This window comes from Patagioenas fasciata, chromosome 10, assembly GCF_037038585.1.
Source record: "Patagioenas fasciata isolate bPatFas1 chromosome 10, bPatFas1.hap1, whole genome shotgun sequence".
Classification (NCBI taxonomy): Eukaryota; Metazoa; Chordata; class Aves; order Columbiformes; family Columbidae; genus Patagioenas; species Patagioenas fasciata.
Genome location: NC_092529.1, coordinates 14,065,236 through 14,086,594, shown reverse-complemented (window position 1 = coordinate 14,086,594; position 21,359 = coordinate 14,065,236). Strand labels below are relative to the sequence as shown.

The window sequence follows — 21,359 nt, the reverse complement described above, 5'->3', positions numbered from 1 at the left end:
TTTTCAGCATGTTTCTTTCAAGTGCTGCTTGCATTACAATGCCAGGCTGTTGAGCTGTAATCTGTAAGAGGAAAAGATATGGGTGTAGGGGATGAAATCAGATCCTGTAGGCAGATTGCCTTCCCCACCTGTGCCTTTTGTGCTTGTGTTTTGCTCGTTTTCAGCTGCAAGGCTTGGGAGCTACAGATCTCCCACCATTTGCAGCGTTTTGTTCGAACCAGCAGTACATGCTCTTGTTGACAGAACTCTGCTTCCTTCCATGTCGCTGTACTGTGGAAACAGAAGGTGCCTCTTATCCCATTAGTTATCTTCAGACAGATTTTCCGCATTGGAGAGATAAATATCATAGAGGGCTACAGGATGGTGTTAGGAACAGACTGTGCCAATGCAGCTGTTGTGGTCAGTGTGAGCTCAAACTCTGCTTCTATGGACAGAGGTTATGTGATGGTGATAAGTACAGTGTGTGCTGGGAAAAGGATGTTTTTCCTCTGTCCCTTAATTCCCTTCCACAGATGCATGCAATCACTCACTGTTTAAATATTTTCATGTAACTGTGGTGAGAATGCTTGCAATACAGGTGGGTAAAGGATTTACAGACAATATTATGGAAGTGCAGCAGTCCCTGAAACTGCACATTTATAGTTTGGGACCTGTTCTCTTGAAATGTGTACCCATATTCCAGAACAGGTCTTTGTGAATGACAAGCAGCTCCCCCTTTCACATCATGTAAGAGTGCTAGTGTATAAAAGGAAAAAATAAAAGTTGTTATGGTTTTCTAGATTTCTCAAGGTATTGAGGTTGGGCTTCAGCTTGCATTTTGCAGGAATGAGGGGAATTAGCCCTAGTGCTACCAACTGGTACTTCCCGTTGTGGAGAAAGGGCTCTCTGGGCTATTTTCATGTTGGGAAATGTAATAAATAGCTAAATGTATACAGCACCGAAGAACGAGAATTATCCTAAAGCCTGAAGCAATGTTTCCACTAGGATTGTGGCATTTATTGCAGCTCAGAAAACACAAAAAAAAAAAAAAGGAGGATTTAAGTTTGAATGCTGGACAAGCCGTCTGGCAGCTCGCTGAGTGATATGGACTGGAAAGGAACAAACCTGCAACACCATCTCCTCCATTTAATCAAAACCTGTCTGCCATCTGGCTGCCCTATCCCCATCAAGGCCACAGTTTCTGCACCATTCTCCCCTGGAAGGGCAGCAGGTACCAGGGGTGCCATCCCCACCACCACCTTTGGGACCCTCTGGGCCACCCTGACCCTGCAGCAAGCACCAGGCAAAACCTGTTGAGAGCCACCCAGGTTTTGAGAGCTGCTCTTGCAGTACTTTACTTCTCTTTAAAATACGCTTTAGATTTTTTACATCAGAATTAAAACAGTAATAGTAGGAAAGAACCAAAATAGTCCTGCAATAAAATTACCATCAGCAGCAGCTGTATGGACCAATTAAACTTTTAACATTTCACAGGTGTTGTCAGGAAATGCATATCATCTCCTCAGACAAATTAGCTTGCTTCTGAATTCCTGGGGTTTTAATCCAAAAGCACATTTTTAAGCCTTGAAATTGGAAGAAAAATATGAAAGCCTCTGAAATGCAAACACATATAGCACCTGATGTGCCATGACACTGAAAGTGTTTTGCAAGCTACAAACCTGGTGTCTATTTTAGTCCTTTTATTTACTTCCCCATCCCTTCTACCTGCATGGCTAAGTCAGGTCTTAAATCACCTAGGAACAGCACAAAAAATAAGGACTGTCTGCGTGGGAATTGGTCTTGTATCCAACTTTGCTAGTTGAGGACTGGTTTGTAGTTGGCCTTTCAGTGGGCAGGAGGCTCCCCTGGGCAGCCTCCTTTCTCCTGTGTTATTTGACCATGGTGTCATCTCCCACCCTCCGGCCAGCTGCCGACAGAGCCTGTGGAATGGTTTTGGACAAGCTGCATCCTCTCTTCTCGCACGCCTGGGCTGTGGTGGGGTGGGGGGTGGCCTGTGGCACAGGTACTGTGGAACTCTTCACTTGAGGGTGATGGAGATCATGATTTCTCCAGGTAAGTCTCTAATCTGAAAGGCAGCATCTTCTAAACTGAGGCAGCTGCCTGAATCTGGCCAGGCTTTCATGGGAAACATATCTTCAAGGGCTCTTCCTCTGCCAAATTTGCAGTCTTCATTGCAAAACATGGAAATGCTCTTCTGGGAAAAGATCTCAATAAGTTCTAATATCAGCCAAACGGTCCTGCTGCTCCCAGACATTCATGCCTAGCTGTGCCCTTGGACACCATGGAGCAGTAACTGGTTTTGGCTTGACCAAAACTCACCCAGCAGATGTTTAGCATGGAGCATGGAGAAATTTAGGCAGGATTGCCAAGATTTGGCAAGTTGCAATCAGGAGAACAGAGAGGATTTTCTATGAGGTCGACTGTAACATCCACTTCCAGCCCTTCAGGGCCACGGTGTTAATGTGCAGAGGCCTAACAAGCAGCGTGCCATGTAATTCTTGTTTCTATAGTATGTGAATGCTGCAGCGCTGACACAGACTCATGGGTTTCCTGCTGTGTGTGTTGGCCAGGACATGACTATGGAGAGAGTTTTCTCATTGTTAATAAATTCATTTAATTTTGATAACTGATGTTATGCAGGAGCTACTCTTTATATAATGTAGCAGCAACGCTTGTTTGCAATTAACGGGTTGGAAGAAAGATGATATAACGTGTAATATACGTGTCAGCAAGTAAAGCTAGACTTGATGTAAGCCTCATACTGAGCATTTTCAGTTTTAAAACTCTTAACTGTGAAAAAGTAAAGAAAAAAAGGCTTTTGTTGCATCCTCTTTGCAAAGCAGGGAGACAGAAATCAGCTCTGCAATCACAGGCCACCATAAGCAGCCCTGACTTACCTTGAATATCTCTGTAAACTTGTGCTATCTCATTTCTGTATTTGTGCATACTGGTGACATTCATCTGATCTGATCCAACACTGCTCCTGCCTGCTCCTCGCCTGTCCTGTGCTTGTCCAATGTCCAGGATGCGTCATGCAGTTCTGATTTAAACTGCAATCGTCAGTTAGCTGATAATCACTATTCGTGAAATTAGATGTGCCAGTTTTAAGACAGTACAATGAGTAGAAACGTAGCCATTTATCATTAATATAAAGGCCTTTTTATGTGCCCAAATTTTTAAACACAATCTCATAAAGAGGCTGCCACGATACCTGATTTACCATGGTAATAAAAATAAAGAAATTACACAGAGAGTATATGATCTCTGAGCATCTAAATTCTTGGAGTTAATAGATGCCTTGATTAGCTCTAGTGCTTTTAGAACTTTTTCTAATGACTATTTGTTCCACATTTCATTTTCTAGAAGGTGGTGAACCTCCCTTATTGGTATATTTCACAAGCTACCTGCAAAAATCAGGATCTTCAGAACGAAAAGATAGCAGAGCCATGAAGAAATTTTAATCTTTGGCAGATGGCGTGGAGCACTGGTTCAGATATTCCTCTGGCAGTAAATGGGAGAAGAGCCCACACTACACGGCTGTTAGAAACAGACTGTGTTTAAAATGAATGGATTAATTGGGCAAGTAATGATGTATAGAACAGCTCTGTGCTAGCACGGGAACACTTGTGAATTTATTGCAAAAATTCAACCAAGCCTTAGCATATATTTTATGTTCACAGGGGTGATGGGAGAGTATGAGCCGAAAATAGAAGTGCAATTCCCAGAAACAGTTCCATCTGCAAAAGGAACAACAGTGAAACTAGAGTGCTTTGCCTTGGGGAAGTAAGTTTTGATCCATTATTATTATTCCTCCAGCTTCTTACTTTGATAGTGCTATACAGTAGAGTTTGCAAGACTTGCCAGTCTTCACTTTCCTCAGCAGGAGTTACCTAGTGCAAGCTTGCGTGACAGATAAGGGACTTGGGGAGCAGGGGCTTTGCTCACCAAAAAGAAATTCCCAAGGAAGAGAGAAGATGTAACTTATTTTGTAAAGATGTGTTTGTGCATCTCCTGTTTTGAGGTCTCATGCAACACTTAAAACATGTCTCTTGTTTCTAGAGTGAACACTGGCACCACTTCCAAAATAAAATGTGGGACTGGTAGGAAAACGGGTGTATTGTCACAGCAGAACCCAAAATTCAACTTTATCGAAACAACATTTTTATAATACACAGTCTCTGCTTTCAAGGCTGCATGAGCAGTACACCATTGGTGTCTATACGTTTATTTTTATTACATACAAGCCACCCATAATAAATGTATTTAGATCTTGTGCCAGAGCCTTCAGACACTTCATGTCTTCATCATCCTCAAACACAAAACAGTGTTAAGTTGATCAGACAAGTGCTTATCAGGACAAGATGCGTAGTTTTTTCTATGAGTCTTATTTTGCTTTCTTTTTTCTTATTTTAGCCCAGTTCCTACTATTAGCTGGAGGAGAGCAGATGGGAAACAGATACCCAGAAAAGCCAGAAGACACAGATCAAGTGGACTTCTTGAAATCCCAAATTTTCAGCAGGAAGATGCTGGGCTCTATGAGTGTGTAGCTGAAAACGTGAGAGGGAAAAACGTGGCACGAGGACAACTGATATTTTATGGTAAGCAGTCTTCTTGCTTTCAGAGAGTTTTATTTTATCGGGTGCAATATGCAGTTAATATTTTGTGAGAAAGTAATTTTGGGGAGTATTTTTAAAATTACTTTCTTCTACAAGCAACACATCTCAAAAAGGGTGTAATTTGAAATAAATCCTATCTGAATGGTGCATATTAATTTGAGAATCAGAGCAGTTGGAATGAAAATGAATTGCTGGAAGGATGTTGGCATTATAATGTGCAGAAAACACTTGCAAATGGCTCATTTGCCTTCTTGAAGCTATGAGGGTAGAGCAAGTATTCTGGTGGAGCCTTTTTGTGGCTACAACTCGGGATTTATTACGTATCTGTTGCCTCAGCTTGTGTTAATAAATGTTAATTGCTTATTAAGCGAGCAAGGACTGCTTTCAAGAGGTGTCAGTGGTTGCCCAGCCTGGAAAGTTGGGATTTAAGCATGTGGGAGCTGGCAGAATCCTCTTCACCCAAAAGCTTTGTATGCATGCTCTTCTTACACTGAAATAAGAACCAGTGATCTGAGCACTGTAAAAATGTAAAACTTCAGCTTCATAGGCCTTCTTTGTTAAGTAGAAAATGCATTAGTGCCTCTCATCCTGATATAAGTGTCTGCCCATCCCCAAATTTCCACTGGACACTGCTCCATCTTGTGAAGCAAATTAACTGTTTCTAGGAGGTGAACAAAGTTTGCAGAGGGAGAGTTTTACATGTTCTGAGTTACTGGGGAATTACTCCCGTAGAGGTGAACAAGAGTCACCAAGAGGGTTTTAGGGGTACAAATGGGCTGTTGTTTTGCTTCTTAGCTTCTGTTGGATATTTTTTGGAGGGCAGAAGGCTGCAGGTTACATATCCCACATTCAGGTGTGCAGAGACTTCGCCACCATCATAGAAAACTTTGCTTTGTTGCTGCCCTGTTGTCATCTTCAGGAGCATAGTAGAGTGTCGTTCTTTATTGAACTCACAGAGAGAAACCCAGGTTTTGCTCCCCCAAATGCTCCCGAGAGCCCAGCTTCTGTCAGCAGGGAAGATTGGGTTGAGCTCCAGAGATGAAAAGAATGTTTTTGATTTATAGTAAATTTGCCACAGAAAAAGAGTTTAGGAGTTAACAATCCTGTCACAACTGGATTGAATTTGGTGAGTAATGGGTTGGTTTTTTTTGAGGCACACATAGGGATGTTAAAAAATTGGAAATATTTCTAAAAGGCATTTAATTTGGAAATTAAAACTTTTGGGGCTTCTGTTTTTTCTCCTTTTAAAACTAAGGAAAATGTAAAATGAGAAGACATGAAGAAGGAGAGAAGGAGATAGTAAAATCTTTCATGTTAAGGAAAGAACCCAGGGTTCATTTAAAGGGTTTTTTTTTTCCTTTTTTTTTTTTTTTAATTAAAAGAGTTGAAGATTTCTTTTTCTGCTCATCAGACACCACATGTTTCTCCTGATTTTTTTCTATGTGGACAGTAAATGAAAAGACTCATCAGTTGTACAGTTTTACTCAACCTACAGCCAAACCTTCCTTCCTTGCAAAGCAGTAAATCAAGCCTTTTATGTAATCCCACCATAGCATATATTAAATTAGAATCTAATTAACGTAATGAATTTACCGGTCTGGATCCCGTTGCTGGAAGACTGCAGATCCTACACAAAAGCTGCCACCTTGGTTACTGCTGCTTTTCACACTCAGGATGGCATTTCAGCAAAGAAGCTCAAGATTTTTTGGGAAGAGGAGTGTCCCTCTCTCTCTGTTTGTGATGCTGGGAAATATCTTTACATCTGCTTTTCTTCATGTGAGCAGAGGAGTTCCTTATGGAGAACCATTGGCCCGCCACCTCTCCTAGTTACTGGTTTTAAAGATAATGGACTAAAATATCATCGTTGTCCTGAGGATGATGAGTTACAAGTTTATAAGCATCCAGTCTTCAGGGATAGCTTGTGTTAGGGAGCCATTTAGTACTGAAAACAGATGTCTCTTAAAAAAAAAAAAATTGCTGTCTGTGAGCTAGGTTCTAGAGTTTGACATGGCAGCAGAGTTTTTTCAGGGAAGGTGACTTACTGTAAATACTTTATATGAATAGTTGAAACTGAAAGAAAGTAATTTTCCTTAATCAATTTTCTATATAAAGCTGAGAAGTGTTATGTCGTTATTGAAATAGAACTGTAATGTTGGCAGAGCTTTTCAGGAGTCTTGTGGCGGTTCACGGCTGGTTTCCAGGGAAGGGAACAATCTGGAGGAATGTGATAGGGGCGGTTGGATGTGCCGCCTGTGTGCAGTGACGTGCTGTGTCACGACATGTGCCCTGGAGATCGCAATCTGGCTCTAACGGTGTGACTCCATTAAACCCAGTTATCTGCCTCCCTGCATAGAATAGAATAAAATAATTAAAAAAAAAAAAAAAAAAAAGGAAAGAAAAAATTCAAATTTGTCTGTTCACTGTAGATAATCCAGTGTTGCCTCCGTTGTCAGTTTCTTTCATTGCTTCTGTAAGCTGTCAGGGAAGGTTGACTTTTGCTGTATTTCATTCTTGTATCAATGTTTATTTTTTCCTCTGTTAGCACGTCAGTGACACTGGAGTTGTTTGACATTCTCGTTGTAGCAGGAAAGGTTAATTAAACATGCAAGATCTGTTCTTCCTCCATTTTCTATGCTTTGAACCCCTGCAACAGGCTGAGTTTTATTGCTCTCCCAAAGCATTTGTTCTGAGTGGTATATGTCCTACTTGATGGATAGACCTACACGATAGAAAACATGTTAATGTTAATGCAATTACAGTGACTTATACCTGTTTCCTTGACTATTATAACTCTGAACGACGTATCACTTGTTTTCTCGCTAGAAGTCTCTTGTTCTGTCTGACACTCCCATTCTGTCTGCCATTCCTAGCCAGATACCATGTACCTCCAATTATCTCCTAAGAACTAGCAAATTAAACTGCAAAACCTTTTCTTTTCTACCCTCATTCAGCAGCCACAAATATGCATTGTGCTGCATTCTTGACTTTGCAACTTGTTCCCCCCATGCCCCATGCTAGCTGAATCCCCGTGGCTGAGGCAGGGGATGTTCCCACTGTTGGCTCGGCCCCGGTGCTGGCTGCACCGACCCTGCTGTGTCCAGCGCCTGCTTTTCCCTTGAACTTGGCAGCGAGGGTCTGCCTTGCCGTCAGCTGTGTGTTTTGATGCGCAGCACTCCCATTGACCTTATTCTATTTTTAGTCTGGCTGCTTATAAATTTTAAATTTGATAACCCTCTACAAGGCTAAGATTTTTATCCTGAGCAAAAGGCAGCACCAACTTTGTTTTCTTTTTTTTTTTGGCAGAAGCAGAGTAAACAGATTACCTTAGCTCGCTAATTTCAAAAGAAATTGCCTTTTCATTCATAAAACCAGTATCAAGGTGAAGCTTATCTGTTATCATCATGGATGTTGTTTCATTTGTGTTAAGTTTAGACACCATTTCAGGCAGATCTTTCTTTGTCAGATGGACAGCCACAACCCAAAGGTTGTCCTGAGCATAGGATAAGAGACAAGAGGCAGATGCACAAGCACAAAGGACACATAAGGCACATAAGCTTTGGCTGCTTATTCCTTTCCCGTGATGGATGAGAGTCTCACCACCCCTCTAAAGCTCTGCTGATGTCCCTTGGCCATGTTGTCTCTGAACTTCTCCATACCACCACACCATCATATTGTTCTCCTGAACTTTTTAAAAATTTGAATGTATTTTTTTATGCAAGGCGTGAAACAAGGTGGTTGTGCCAGAGCTTACTTCTTGGGTTCTACTTCAGTGTGTATTTAGACTTTCCTATATTGGCTCTGTCTGATGAGACAGTACAATGTCTTGATATCCCCCGCCCCAACAATACGTACAGTCTGAATAACAGAAACCAGGAAAAACAGCGGCCAGTCTAGGTGAATAAGCACATTTAATGAGACTGGTAGCGACAGCACTGAGAAAGCAGCACTGGGGAGGATGCTCGGCTGGTCAGGCAAAGGGACTGGCAGGGGGTGCTTGGGGCTGGGGAGCTGCACTACCCCGGGAATGTGTGTCTGCCAGAATTATGACCAAAAACATGCGATTTGGCATTGGGCTTTCCAGTCAGATCAACACTGTCTTACACAGCCTGGAAGAGGGGGAAAATACCCAAGTACTGGAATGGGTCAGTTTTGGCCAGCACGGATGCAAGTGCTGACTCAGTGTCACTCCAGAGTCCTCCAGCATCTCTCTCATCTGAGCTCATCCACCACCTGCCCAGCACTTTGCTGGCAAGTCAAGACAAGGAGGAAAAAATTGCAGTTGAAATGGTTTCTGAAAGTATCAGTGAAGCAGCATCCACATTAGCAGAGATACAGACTTATTTGTAACTAATTACAGTTCTTTGCAGCATTTTATAAGATATTCAGCAGAAGCCTTTTAATTCATTAGACTGCTTTTCAGATTAAATACTTCTCAAATCAAAGTCCCACCAGGAATTTGTGCAGCTCCTTAATTTTGCAGTGAAAAGAGTCCTCCTTTCATCAGTGGACCTGTGTTTTATTTGTGCAAAAGCTACTTTATGCCACTCTGTAAAAAAAAAAAAAAAAAATAGATATATATATATACAAAAAAAGCAGCAACCCACTCAAATGTAAATAATGTAAATTATATTATGTTCTTATTATGGTTAGAGGTCTAAAAAGGGAATTTGCATAAGTGAAAATCAGAGAGTTGTATTTCTACTCCATTTAGGACCAAGATGACAAATAATATGCTGAAAATTCACAGCCAATTGAAATGAGTTTCTGCACTAATAAAAATACATGAAAATTCATATAAATAGGACAAGTATGTATTATTAATTATAATTTACATACCTCACCTGAAAATGCAGTTTGCTACCTGTTACACAAATACATTGCCAAATATCACCTCCAAGCATCTCCATGTTGATTTTATTTAAAGGTCTCAAATCTTGTGTTGTTTCAGAATATTGTGCGATTTAACTCTTGGTTAACCACCACTTGGCAGCAGCCAAATTAATCCTTCCAGAAAGGGGCCATTGGCCTTGGGAGCAATTGTTTGCAGTGCCCAGTCTCGGTTGATTACACTAACACAGGGGAAAATCAACTGCTCAGAGGGAGGATGTCTCAACTGCTGCCTGTGGAATACTTTTTTTTCTCAGACTTTAGTGCAAGAGGGAGTAACTCTAAGTCTTGAATAATTTGCTGCTTGAGGGAAGTCTTGCATCCAGAGCAAGTTTCTGCACAGAGAATGGACACGTTTCTTCTCCACATTTCCTTTTCCAAGAGACTGCTGGAAACCTGTTTATAGAGAAATCGTTTTTTAGGAGATTCAGAAAAAGTGCTCAAATTATTATAATTTCACCTTGGAAAAATAGCTCTTCAGCAGAAGAAGCAGAAATAGAAAGAGGTACAAGAAATGAAGTGTGGAGGCTACTACACATCTTCCTTACTCCCCTGGGTAGCTGCAATCTATAGCATCAGGTATAAAAAATAAGTAAGTCCCTGAGGACTGGTGTTTATGAATGTACCTGTAATACCTGCAGTCCTTTGGTGCTCAGCATAACTGGAAAGAAAGTCATGTAATGGTGCAAAATACCATATGGAACAGGACATAAATAAGAGGTAGGGGCAATTTAAGTAGTTTTTGTCAGCTAGGTTAACTTCCTCAAATTTTCCTCTGTTTCTTTTCATCTGTTATTTAATATTTAGTTCCAAGCAGAACTCCTAGGCTGGGTCATCTTGGTCAGACTTCTAGAGAGGCAGAATGGAGACATGGAGTGGCAATATCTGGTCAGCTTTCCAAAGATGCAGACAAATGGAGATTATTTAGGTGTAACAGTCAAGCAAATACTTTGGTGGAGGATTTGCACATCTTTGAAGTTGTAGAGATTTCAAATATTTCTTAATTGGCAGTAGAGGTCAGGAGGGATTAAGAGGAGGAAAGGAAGAGAAGAGGAAAAGTGATAACAAAAAAGTCTGGTTTCACATTCCTGTGATCATTGGGAAGGATAACAAACTGGGGACATATGGGTTTTGTTTACAGAAGCTGTATCCCTATTTGTACCAGGATGATGTGTGCACTTGTCTGTGCAAACCGTATACACTGACATTCTTTATTTTTAATTACTCATGTATTTTTGCCAGCTGTTTTTCTTACTGCTTATACTTGACTTCATGGTCTTTAGACTTTTCTGATCCTGGGTTCAGTCCCAATCTCCTTAGAACAGATATAGTAATGGACAAGTCATTCAGCCTTCCATCTGCCATTAATGATGAATTACACAGCCTGCACTAGGTCATCAGCTGCTATAAATTGGCTTAGGAACACTGAAATCAATATATACCGACCAAGAATTGGATTCTGTATATGTATTAGTACCTCATTTGCTTTAGTCTTTTTGGTTGTTTTGAACTCACAGACAATTGCAAAGTCCTAGATTTATTTCTGGTTTATTTCTTGCTTTGCCCCCTAATTCTTTGGTTTTGTAACTCATTGCTGATGTGACACATTGTGACCAGCTGTGTCATTTCATTTTGAAATGCATTTTAGGACATGATTTCTGGTCCTGATTCCAGTGTCTACTTTTGCCTTCCAATTTGTTATGAAGAAGGACAGACTTATTCTGGATTTTTTGGTCTTAGAGAAGTAAGAGTAAATTTGGGTATACTGTGCTAATCACCTGGTTTAAAATGTCACACCTTTGTATTGTGAAGATGATCAAAGGTAAATAAGTTTGGTGGTTTTTTTCTAACTGGTATAATCATTTTTCTGTCACCCACCTGAGTATGAAATCTAAGTGTAATACTTATATTTTTAAGCTTTTTCCTCCACTTTGTAGATTTAGCATATGGATTTTTCTTGCAACTGAAATGAATTCTTAATCAACTTGTATGTAATATTCTTTCTTCAGTACCAGATTTTTCATCCAGCATGATTCCAACCAAGGCCAGTAACATCTAAGTACTCCTAGTAGGGCCAAAATATTTCCAAACCCATCTTATTAAATAATTCCTCTTTGCCTAGCACCAATGAAATGATCTAAAGGACGTTTTCTAGAACACCACTACCAGTCACAAATCAAACCTTGTCATTATCTTGAATAATGTCACTGCGTGATGTTGTACCATGAAGCTGGTTTCGTATCCTTATTTGAATTATTTTAATTATCATGCTTGAAATCTTGTGTTACATTACCGTCTCTTGATATGATCCCCAATGGGAGGCTGTCAAATTTCATTATTTTATGGTGGTTCTTATTCAGTGCCTCAAACATATTTGCTGCATGAACCAGCCCTTGTGTATTACTCAAGATTAAGTCAAGAGTGTGCCTGCTATTCTCTGAAATGAACTGTTGAAAGGAGAGGTTGACCTAATTAGTCAAGTTTCCCAAAGAGCAGCAGAGAACGAAGCTCCTGTGAAACAAAAGTCTCCTCCAGTTTTCACTGAGGTCTGGTTTTTGACCTGTTATGCTCATTCTGTAGTTGTCTACATTATAAATGGTTTTAGGATAGAAAGTTTAACCAGGTACAATAACCGGAGGGGGTGAAGAGTGGTGGGTGGTGCAAGGCTGCGGTAAGCAAAAGAGTGCGGTGAATTTTCCTTATGTGGGGAGTCTGCCTGAAGTAATAATACTGACTTTTCCATCTTCCTCATGTGAGAGCTATCTTTTTACATGGCATACATGCTGTAGAGCCCACCTTACCTTTCATGGGTTTTCTTGCTTTACAGATTACTTTCAGTTGTTTTCTCTGAATTTCTTTGTTTTCGTGTGGGAAATTGATAAAACACTCAGTACTGCAAAACCAGCAAGTGGATCTGTGTGGTTTTATACAGGTCCTTTTACAGTATCATAAGACTCTTCATAATTGCAAGTTGGATGCTGTTAGAATAGTAAAAATGTAAATTCATGAGTAATTTGCAAATGTCCTTGAGCCATTGAACCCGTTGCAGTTGTGCAGGCTGTCTCAGTTTGATGGAATTGTTCAAGTTCTTACTCCAGATGACAGAATTGACTTTCATCTTCCGACATGGAAAAGCTTTCACTTTCATATCTCTTTAGATATAGGTAATAAACAAGCTTAAACTATCACAGGGGCAGGAGGGGCAGTCAGAGAAGTAAACACTTCTTGCTTCTCCTTGCCAGCTACTTCTTTTGCTTCTGCATTGCCATTACATTCAGTTCTCCTTTCTGCTTTCTTTGCAAGCCCCTTGCAGTTAAGATGCTCTGCAAAATTCTTCATCTTTCTTCTGTGCTTTGTAGGCACCTGAGAAGGGAAATGTGTGGCATGGTAGGTGTGGGATTATGCATGCATCTGTCACAGCCTGAACACAGCTTTAAAAGTGTTGAACTTCTCATTTTGATATTATATTTTGTAATTTAACCTTTCATAACTTTCTCTGACACCTGTCCTTGTATATAAATTGTTACCTGTCTTTGAGTAACCTTATTTTTTTTTTTCAATCTGATTACATGGGAAGAAGTCTTAACCAGGTTCTTGGAGACCTCTGCTGGTAATCTGTTCCTACATAGTCTATCAGATTTTCTTATGTCAAAATAGGGCAAATGACCATTAAGAAAATCTGAACTCACTCTCTTTTTTAGTGGGACTTTTTGAAAAGTATTGTAGATATATCTAGACAGATGAGGTTTGTGAAGGTAACATATGAAAGTCAGAGTTTTTCTATAGTCTCCAAAAACATGTGGCAATTTAGGCAAAAAATGATTTGCATGTGACATCTAGCTAAACTTAAACTGTATTAAAATACAAACAAACAAACAGAAAACACTCTGGTAAAAATACGTGAAACACAACTGAAAACATCATCTTATTAAGTGCCTGAAAACTGCCAGTGGTACTTTTCGCCAGATTCTACCAAAATGTATCTCAAGTATCTGCTTTTGGACTTCTGAGGTTTGTTCAATGTCCTTAAAAGAATTACTGAGACCAAAGATTTGTCATACATACAGAAGATGTTCCTGTGGCATTACTTGCAGGTATGGCCCTAATCTAAGGAAAAACTAAGAATTTGGACCTGAGGTAGTGCCTAGAACCATGCAGGCCTAAGTTACAGAAATAAGCTTAATTTCAATGCAGAGGTAGCTCTAAGTTACAGGTTTTGAAGTTGGATGCTAAATTTTAGAGCTTTGAAGCTGAAGTCATATAGATCCTTAAGAAGAAAATGTCCCTGTTTGAAGGACCAGGAGTCCAACAGTGCTATTTATTCCACTGGGGCAGCATGTGAACTGTCGCTTTGTTTTGCTACGATGATCAGGATTTATGAGGCTGCTCTTTTGCAGTAAGTGTTCTTATTAAAAATAAAATGAAAACAGGTTATTATCTTCCACGTGCCACCTTCAGAAAGCAGAACTGGACTCAGGGCAAAAAATCTTCAGCATTATTAAGCATTTTATTAAATCCAACTCTTAAATCTTCTATAAAGAAAGAAATGTCCATTTCGTTGCACTGAGAGAGTAAGCTGTTGCTTACAGACAGGAGACTTTACTCATTACTTCTGCATTGCAGCTCAGCCCAGCTGGATTCAGAAAATCAGTGATGCACACGTGGCCATTGAGGAGAGCGTGGCCTGGGAATGCCGAGCGAGCGGGAGACCAAAGCCCTCGTACCGCTGGCTGAAGGACGGGGAGCCGCTTGTGCCCAAGGTAGGCACCGCTGGAGCCCTTCGCTGGGGATGATGGTTGCAGTTTATGATGTTCAGGTGAACTTCAGCTGCTAATGAAACTTTAGAGTTTCTGCTGATCTTTTATGGCATTCCTGCTCCTCTTGCCAAGCTGTGTCACTGTGCAGATGACCAAGAGCATGATGTGCCATTGCCAGGGATGCAAAGAGCTGCCCGAGGACTGGTGATATGCAGGAGGTGGGGACACACAACCTCTCCCACTGCCCTGTCTGCCCAGCTTCTTGCCGGAGGAGCATCGCTCAGTCCCAGAACCTTTTAAACCACAAACCAAAACAAGCCACCAAAGCATTGGTTTCATGGCAGCTGGCATGTTTTTCCCTTCGCTTATTGTGAAAGAATAGGGCATCTCAGATTTGATCAAACCCTGGCAAAGACTGCACAAATATTAAATTTCCACCCTACGGCCAAGTAGAAAGCCAATAGCTCTTTGTGTTACTATTTTTTTCAAATGGTGAAACTCTTGGGGAGGGAGGGAACACTTTGCTGTACTTATTAAAATTGATAACACAACCTCCATATCCTTAGGCTGACTAATGATACCCTGGTCTTTTGTTCCACATGCTAATTTGACTTGCCTCACGCTGGTCACTAGCAGATGGTCTTGTACTTAAATCACGTTAGTGGCTGATAGGGAGTAAAGGATCATTAAATTATTAACATCTCTATTGTTTTCAGTAAACTGCAAAGGATAGCTGACAACCAGTCTTCCTAACCTTCATTGCCATATATATTCCTAATACCATTGTTTTAAATGTTTTAAAGAATACAGTTAGCTGTGATATGCCACCATGGAACAGAAGTGCATTTTTTTGATTCAAGCTTGTCTACTTGAAAGGGATATTAATCTAAATGGTTTGGGTATTAAATCAATAAGAAGTCAAGGGAAGGTCCTCCAATTTAAATTGTGTTTACCAACTAATGTATTGGTTTTACCATTTAGTATCTAACCTGACATAAATTTGTCTGGCAGACAAATAGATTGAAGCATGCAAATTCTTCCTAGTACTGCTACTTTTTTTATCCACGTTGGTATAAAATGTGGGACAACACTGCTGGGTTTATGTTCCAAGGAGGGTTCTCCTTATTTACTTTAATATTTGTTTGCCTCTTTCCTGCAGGGCAGGGTTCAGCTGGAGCAGGGCTCACTCACGATAACGAATGTCAGCCTGTCAGATGCGGGCATGTATCAGTGTGTAGCGGAAAACAGACATGGCATCATTTTTTCCAGTGCAGAACTGAGTGTCATAGGTAAGTTTACTTTCCTAAATGCTGCTAACATTCCAAAACCAGCAAAGCCTCCACTCAAGCTGGTTTTGTTAAGTTTCAGCATCTGAAGCAGAAGTGCTGCTGAGGATATTGGACAAGTTGTTGTGTTTAAGTAAGGCATGAAATGAAAACTTGAGCAAGTGGATAGACAGAGGACAGATTTATTTTTTTTTACATCATCCCATCTTTCCATATTCATCCAGGTGACTGAGCACAGAGAGCTGCCTAGCTCACTCAGCCTCTTGCTGCTTAGAAGCGTGTTATGGGGAAGCTCGAGCATTGCCCCAGTTCAGAACACACTGGACAGTAACTGCCTGCTCGAAAGCTGCAGAGACTGACTTTCATGAGGAAATGTTGAGAAACCACCTGTTTGAGTAAACCTTTCACCATTCAAATGGCAATCATAATGCTCCTGTCCCAAACCCTCACCAAGAAAACCAACTTCTGCCCCACCTGTGTAGACCTGCTCTATTTGTCCCAGTCAACATCAGAAAGACTTCTGTGAATCCAGGTGGTTAAATAACTGACAGGAAGGAGGAAAGATGGCAGAGCTAGACTGTTCTCGGTGGTGCCCAGTGTCAGGACAAGAGGCCGTGGGCCACCATGAGGGTGGCTGAGCACTAGAAGAGATTGCCCAGAGAAATTGTGTCATCTCCATCCTGCAACATACTCAACACTCAACTGCACGTGGCTGCAGGCAACCTGCCCCTGCTTGGGACAGGACCATCTCCAGAGGTCTGTGCCAGCCTCAGCTGTCCTGAGTCTGTACCTTGCTCACAAACATTGCTCTTGTATAGATGGCAGGCCTGGGAACCGATATGTCAGCATAGATCTGTAGTTTCGAAGGATTAAATAGAATTCATTATTACAAAATAGTGATTTAGTTGTTTTCAAAGGAAATGTTCAATAGCATCATTCCCTGCTTTATCTTGATGAACAAAGCATGAGGTCTGTTCTGATTATGGCATTTTTCAATATCGGTCATTTTTTATCAGCAGCGATAAATGCCTGGTTAGAAAAAAAAAATTCATTTGAAAGGTAGTCATTGTTGCTGTTCAAGAAAAGTACAATAATGCTCAGTAAATTAGACTTCACAGTGCTAAGATTTATTGGACGTGTTACTGCATGAAGGAAATAGAAATAAACCCACTGATGCTTTTCCTGCCTCTTCAAAACCCTGGTGAAAATGAGCCATTGGGAGGAAGGCAGATCTTCTCCAAAGACAGGGGCTTAGCCCTTGTTGGTGGGCACTTCTAGTGCCTCCCCGCGCCTGGCAGCACCTATGGGCCAACCTCCTGTCTGCACAAAAAGCAAAGACCTTGGCGAACCTGTGCCTGAAGACCTGCTGGAGAACGTGTATTTGGCTGACTCCCCTTTTGTATGTCAGGTGAAAAGTGCCAGGATGGTGTACTGCAGATTAATATATATGGATCTGTGGTTTAATTTGGCATATTTTTAAAGAAAAGCAGTATGTTTTCCTTTTCACTAGAATTTTCAAAGGAGGTCAATATTCTGAGCTCTCACTGAGTAATGTTAGCTTTTAAACAGATCTTTCTGAGTATAAAAATGGTTATTTCAAAAAGTTCTAAAGCACTTGAAATTATTAAACACCACTAATAGCAAGTGAGACTTATAGCAAAATTAAGTGGGAAAGATAAATGGAAGATTACAGGCAGAGCTTTTCTCAGAGTGATTCTTTATTATTGTTGCCAATTATTTTGCCTGGAGTCTTCAGTTAAAACCAGGTTCCTGTTGTGCTGGACATTGTAAGGATGTGTACTAAGATGTAGTCATTGCCTTAAAGAGTTGTCAAGTTTTTTGTTTTGTTTTGTTTTAGTTTTTTTTTTTAATTTAAAAAGGAAGGGTGGGCTTAGAATTATTAAAAAAAAAAAAGTAATTAAAATCCTCATTTTGAAACAAGATGTGAAGAAATGAAATGCATTACCCGTAAGTGGCACAGGGAAGCTGTAGTAATGCTGTGACCTGAGCCCAGAGTTTCTAAATGTCAGATGGCAACATTTTGAATGTCACAGAATAAAACCTATGTCATGCAACTCCTGTACCTCATGCAGGACCAAGAAGGAAATAGCAAATTAATTGCAAAAAGCCCAGTCTAAACTGTTCATTACAGAGATGGAAATAACAGGATTATTCAAAAATTTGTTTTGCCCTTAAATTTTGGACAATTATCTGAGAAATTATTTGCAGAAGTGATAATGAATGTATTGTGATAATACAATAAAAATAATAATCCACCTGGTTCTGACTGCATTGGTGGGAAGTCATCCTCAGGATGCTTCCTTTAATTTTGAAACATTTTCCATAGCCAATGCTGGTTTTCAGATGGCTCTTTTATAGTCTTTGATAACATACGTGTTTTCCTTTGTGTTAAAAAGAAGTCAGCTGTCAAAGATTAGACATAGAAGACAAGACAGCTCAGCAATTAGTCAACTCTGATTCCCAAAAGTGGAAGCCGAGATCTATTTGATCATAAAGCTCAGCCCATTAGCAGTGTAGAATTATATTTTATTCAACTCTTTTTGCAGCAGGAATGATATCTAAAAGAATTAGGGAAGATGGGGTGCCCTAAGAAAAATTAATTTGCTTTATGTATTGCCTGGCGGGTTTTTCTCTCCCAGCTGCTTCAGGTGAGCTTTAGGTTATTTTATGGAGCATCAAGCAGATGCAACACATGGTAATCTAAACTCTCACCTCCCAGAGTACAGAAAAAAAGTAGGTTATGGAAAATGCTGCAATTTTGGGGGATATAGGGTTGGGGCAGGAGCCACTGGATGCAGGCACACAGCTGGCAAAGAGGATGGGGAGAATTAGAGGGGACTGGGCAGATTTTGCCACCAATGATCTGTCAGAAGGTAAACTCCTGTTAGCAAAGACATAGCAACAGGGCAAGAGTTGTTCATAAAACCCTTGAGCTGCCTCACCTATCTACTTTGAGCTTTACGTATTGAAAAAAATTAGTTGTCACACTGAATATAAATAAAACCTTCTTGTTGTCTTTGGGGAATTCACTCCCAGAGTCAGTTTAGAGGCAGCCGCCTCAAAGCTCTGCCTGTCATCAGGTCCCATCAAATAAATCATTAAAAATCCTTTGAGGCAGGAATCAGAAGTCAAACCATCTCCTCCCTCCCAGGCCTGCCTCACAACCAGGCTGCAGACTGTCTGCAGGGCTTTGGTGTTTGCTTCAATGAATATCTTACTGTTTGTCACAAAACAGAAGAGTGTGCCCTGGGGGGACTAAAAAAAGATGATTCAAGAGTATTTTGTTCCCTGGTGCCTACTTAAGGCTTGCTTTGTTTTGCTTGGTTCAAGACCTGGCCATGTCAAGGTCTCCCACCTTTACAGCATGAAAATAAAAGACTCTGTTTATGCAACAATTGTGAGTATAAAGCATAAAAATGTCAACTTTTCTGGAAATACTAACATTTCTGATTAATTATACGGGCTCTGTGTTTGTGACAATTTTTCTGTATGCTGTTGCTCTGCACGTAGCAATGTTTGACAAAATGATGAACACAATGTTACGACACCAAAAAGGAAATACATTATACAGTTCATGCACGTGTAGTTCTTCTGGGTGCTACCCTGAATAAGATGTGTGTGACACTGGGTTTCTACGGCCTGCCAAGGTTACTGGTTTCTGAGGTTTGTAGCTGAGCAGGCATTTCTAAACAAGTAAAGAACTGAAGCATTCAGGTGTCTGTTTGCCCCTTCTACACATGCATATAGTTCATAAAGCCAGATCATTTGGGAAATGCAGGTGAGAAGCAGCCTTGGAATATCATAATGTTCCAAAGACCCTGACTTTGTTTTTTCCAGAGGGAATTCTGATCTGTTTTTTGTTTTGTTTTGTTTTTCTTTCAGCTATTGGTCCAGACTTTTCCAAAACAGTCTTGAAAAAGGTAACTCTTGTTAAAGTGGGTGGTGAAGTAATCATTGAGTGTAAGCCGAAAGCTTCCCCCAGACCTACTTATTCTTGGAAGAAAGGAAAAGACATCCTAAGAGAAAATGAGAGGTAATGTATTAAAGTAACCATTTCTTTCATTAGCTTGCTCCAACCCAGGGGCTTTCAGCAATGAAAGCTAAATTTGTCATTAATAGCTTCCCAGAATTGACTTGCAAATAAATGTGAAAACAGCTAGTGTTCTGTCTCATGGAGCTGGGGGTGAGGTTTCTATTCCCGTTGTGTTCATCCCAGTCTCTCTGTGCTATTAAAGCACCCCTGCCCAAATGCTGATAAAGATACATTCTAAGAAGGAAATATTTTGCCTCTGTACTGCTCTGAATAGCCATTGTTTTTCAAAAAATTTCCCAGGAGATAAAACTCTCCACTGCAAATGTACACTGCTCCAGTACATTACTCAGTATCCCACAAACAGGAATTATTTGAAGTCAGTAATTAATTTGGCAGTCCTAACGCCTGACTTGGAGACGGCTTTTTCAGACTAGCCAAGTAATTTTTTTTCTAATTCAAAAGGAAAGCATTAATAGGAAGTAGGAACATACCTTTTAAATTCACATGGATGGTTTTGCAGTGATTCGTTGTTGACTGTGCAGAGGTGCAGTTGTGCTACCTGTCCCACTTGTGCAGCACCTGAGAGTGGGACCTGGAGAGGTCTTTGTCCTTGACAGTCCTCCAAAATATGATGAGCCATTAGGATTGATGGGAAAAATCTTGTCCTACTAGTAAATGTTAAAAAGCCAGAAATTACATTAAATTGTTATTTTTAAAAGCTTCAATCTGTCATATCTGTTCTTTTGTCTTGGAAAGTCTAGTCTTGTTCCATCTTGCCTGCCTGTAATGATGTTGAAATATATACTATAGTGATGTATACAAGTATGTGAAAAGCTATTGTTAATTTAGAACCCAATGAGTAAAGTAATGAACAACCTATTTCTGACTGATTTAGTTCCTATTACCTGGTCTATACAAAGCTATTGTCTATGGACTGTTCAACTTCGTCTCTTGGGATAGAAGAGTTGGGTGATCAATTACACAGAGCTTTCTCTAGCAGACAGGGTACAAAGCTGAGCAAGGTCAAAGTTATAATAGATCAAGGTATATTGATTTTTAAAACTGGAAAAACTTGTTCTACTGGTGAAAATTGGATGGGAAGTATTAAGTACTGGAAGTTTTGGCCTGTCAGACCCATGAGTTCCTATCTATCTCTCCATCCTTACCAGCACAGTTTGTAGCTGAAATGAGCTGTTTTCTGTGATGCTATCCTCCTAGACACGGCACAGTTCTTTCTCTTCATTTTAATTAAAGAGCAAGAGAGGAGGCATTATTTATTTGAGCAAGGGCTTAGGAAAGTAAAGAAATGTGAATGACTGTGCTTCTTGCTTGGTCACTGCTATGCAATGCTGACAACAAAGTGATTTTTGTTGGGTTTTTTTTGCACTACTCTCTCATCTGCAAATTTAACTAAGTTGGATGCTGTAATATAGCAGAAACACCTGGATCCTGATTTCCCAAAGAATCTGGTTCATGCACTGGTAATGCAAGGCTAGGTGGTAGCTCAAGTTGCCTGTGTGTTTACTTCCAAACAACTTTTTAACTGGTTATTTGAACTGGCTGTAGATGTTTCAGCTGGTTTCCACCAAGGTCAGAAGAGGAAGAAATACAACTCAAAAATGGCAGGTTTCTTCAAAGCTTTGTGAAAACAGGCACATGGGAAAAGGAGACATGATTATTTCCCCTCAGTGAAACCCAGTCACCTGAAGTCACGCCATGGTATACACAAGGGACGCCATACCAGAGCAACCATGAAGGG

The 21,359-nt window shown here is 40.4% G+C and overlaps 1 protein-coding gene across 12 annotated transcripts in view; it reads left to right on the top strand.

Annotated features, from left to right (window-relative positions):
• Positions 1-21,359, top strand: part of LOC136105736 (contactin-4) — a 335,594-nt gene that overhangs the window by 256,487 nt on the left and 57,748 nt on the right. For all 12 annotated transcript variants that reach the window (XM_071813202.1, XM_071813201.1, XM_071813208.1 and 9 more), the window contains 5 exons: positions 3,681-3,783; positions 4,414-4,598; positions 14,127-14,263; positions 15,420-15,549; positions 19,450-19,600. In XM_071813202.1, the coding sequence (XP_071669303.1) occupies positions 3,681-3,783; positions 4,414-4,598; positions 14,127-14,263; positions 15,420-15,549; positions 19,450-19,600 (706 nt within the window). The remainder of the gene's footprint in view (positions 1-3,680; positions 3,784-4,413; positions 4,599-14,126; positions 14,264-15,419; positions 15,550-19,449; positions 19,601-21,359) is intronic.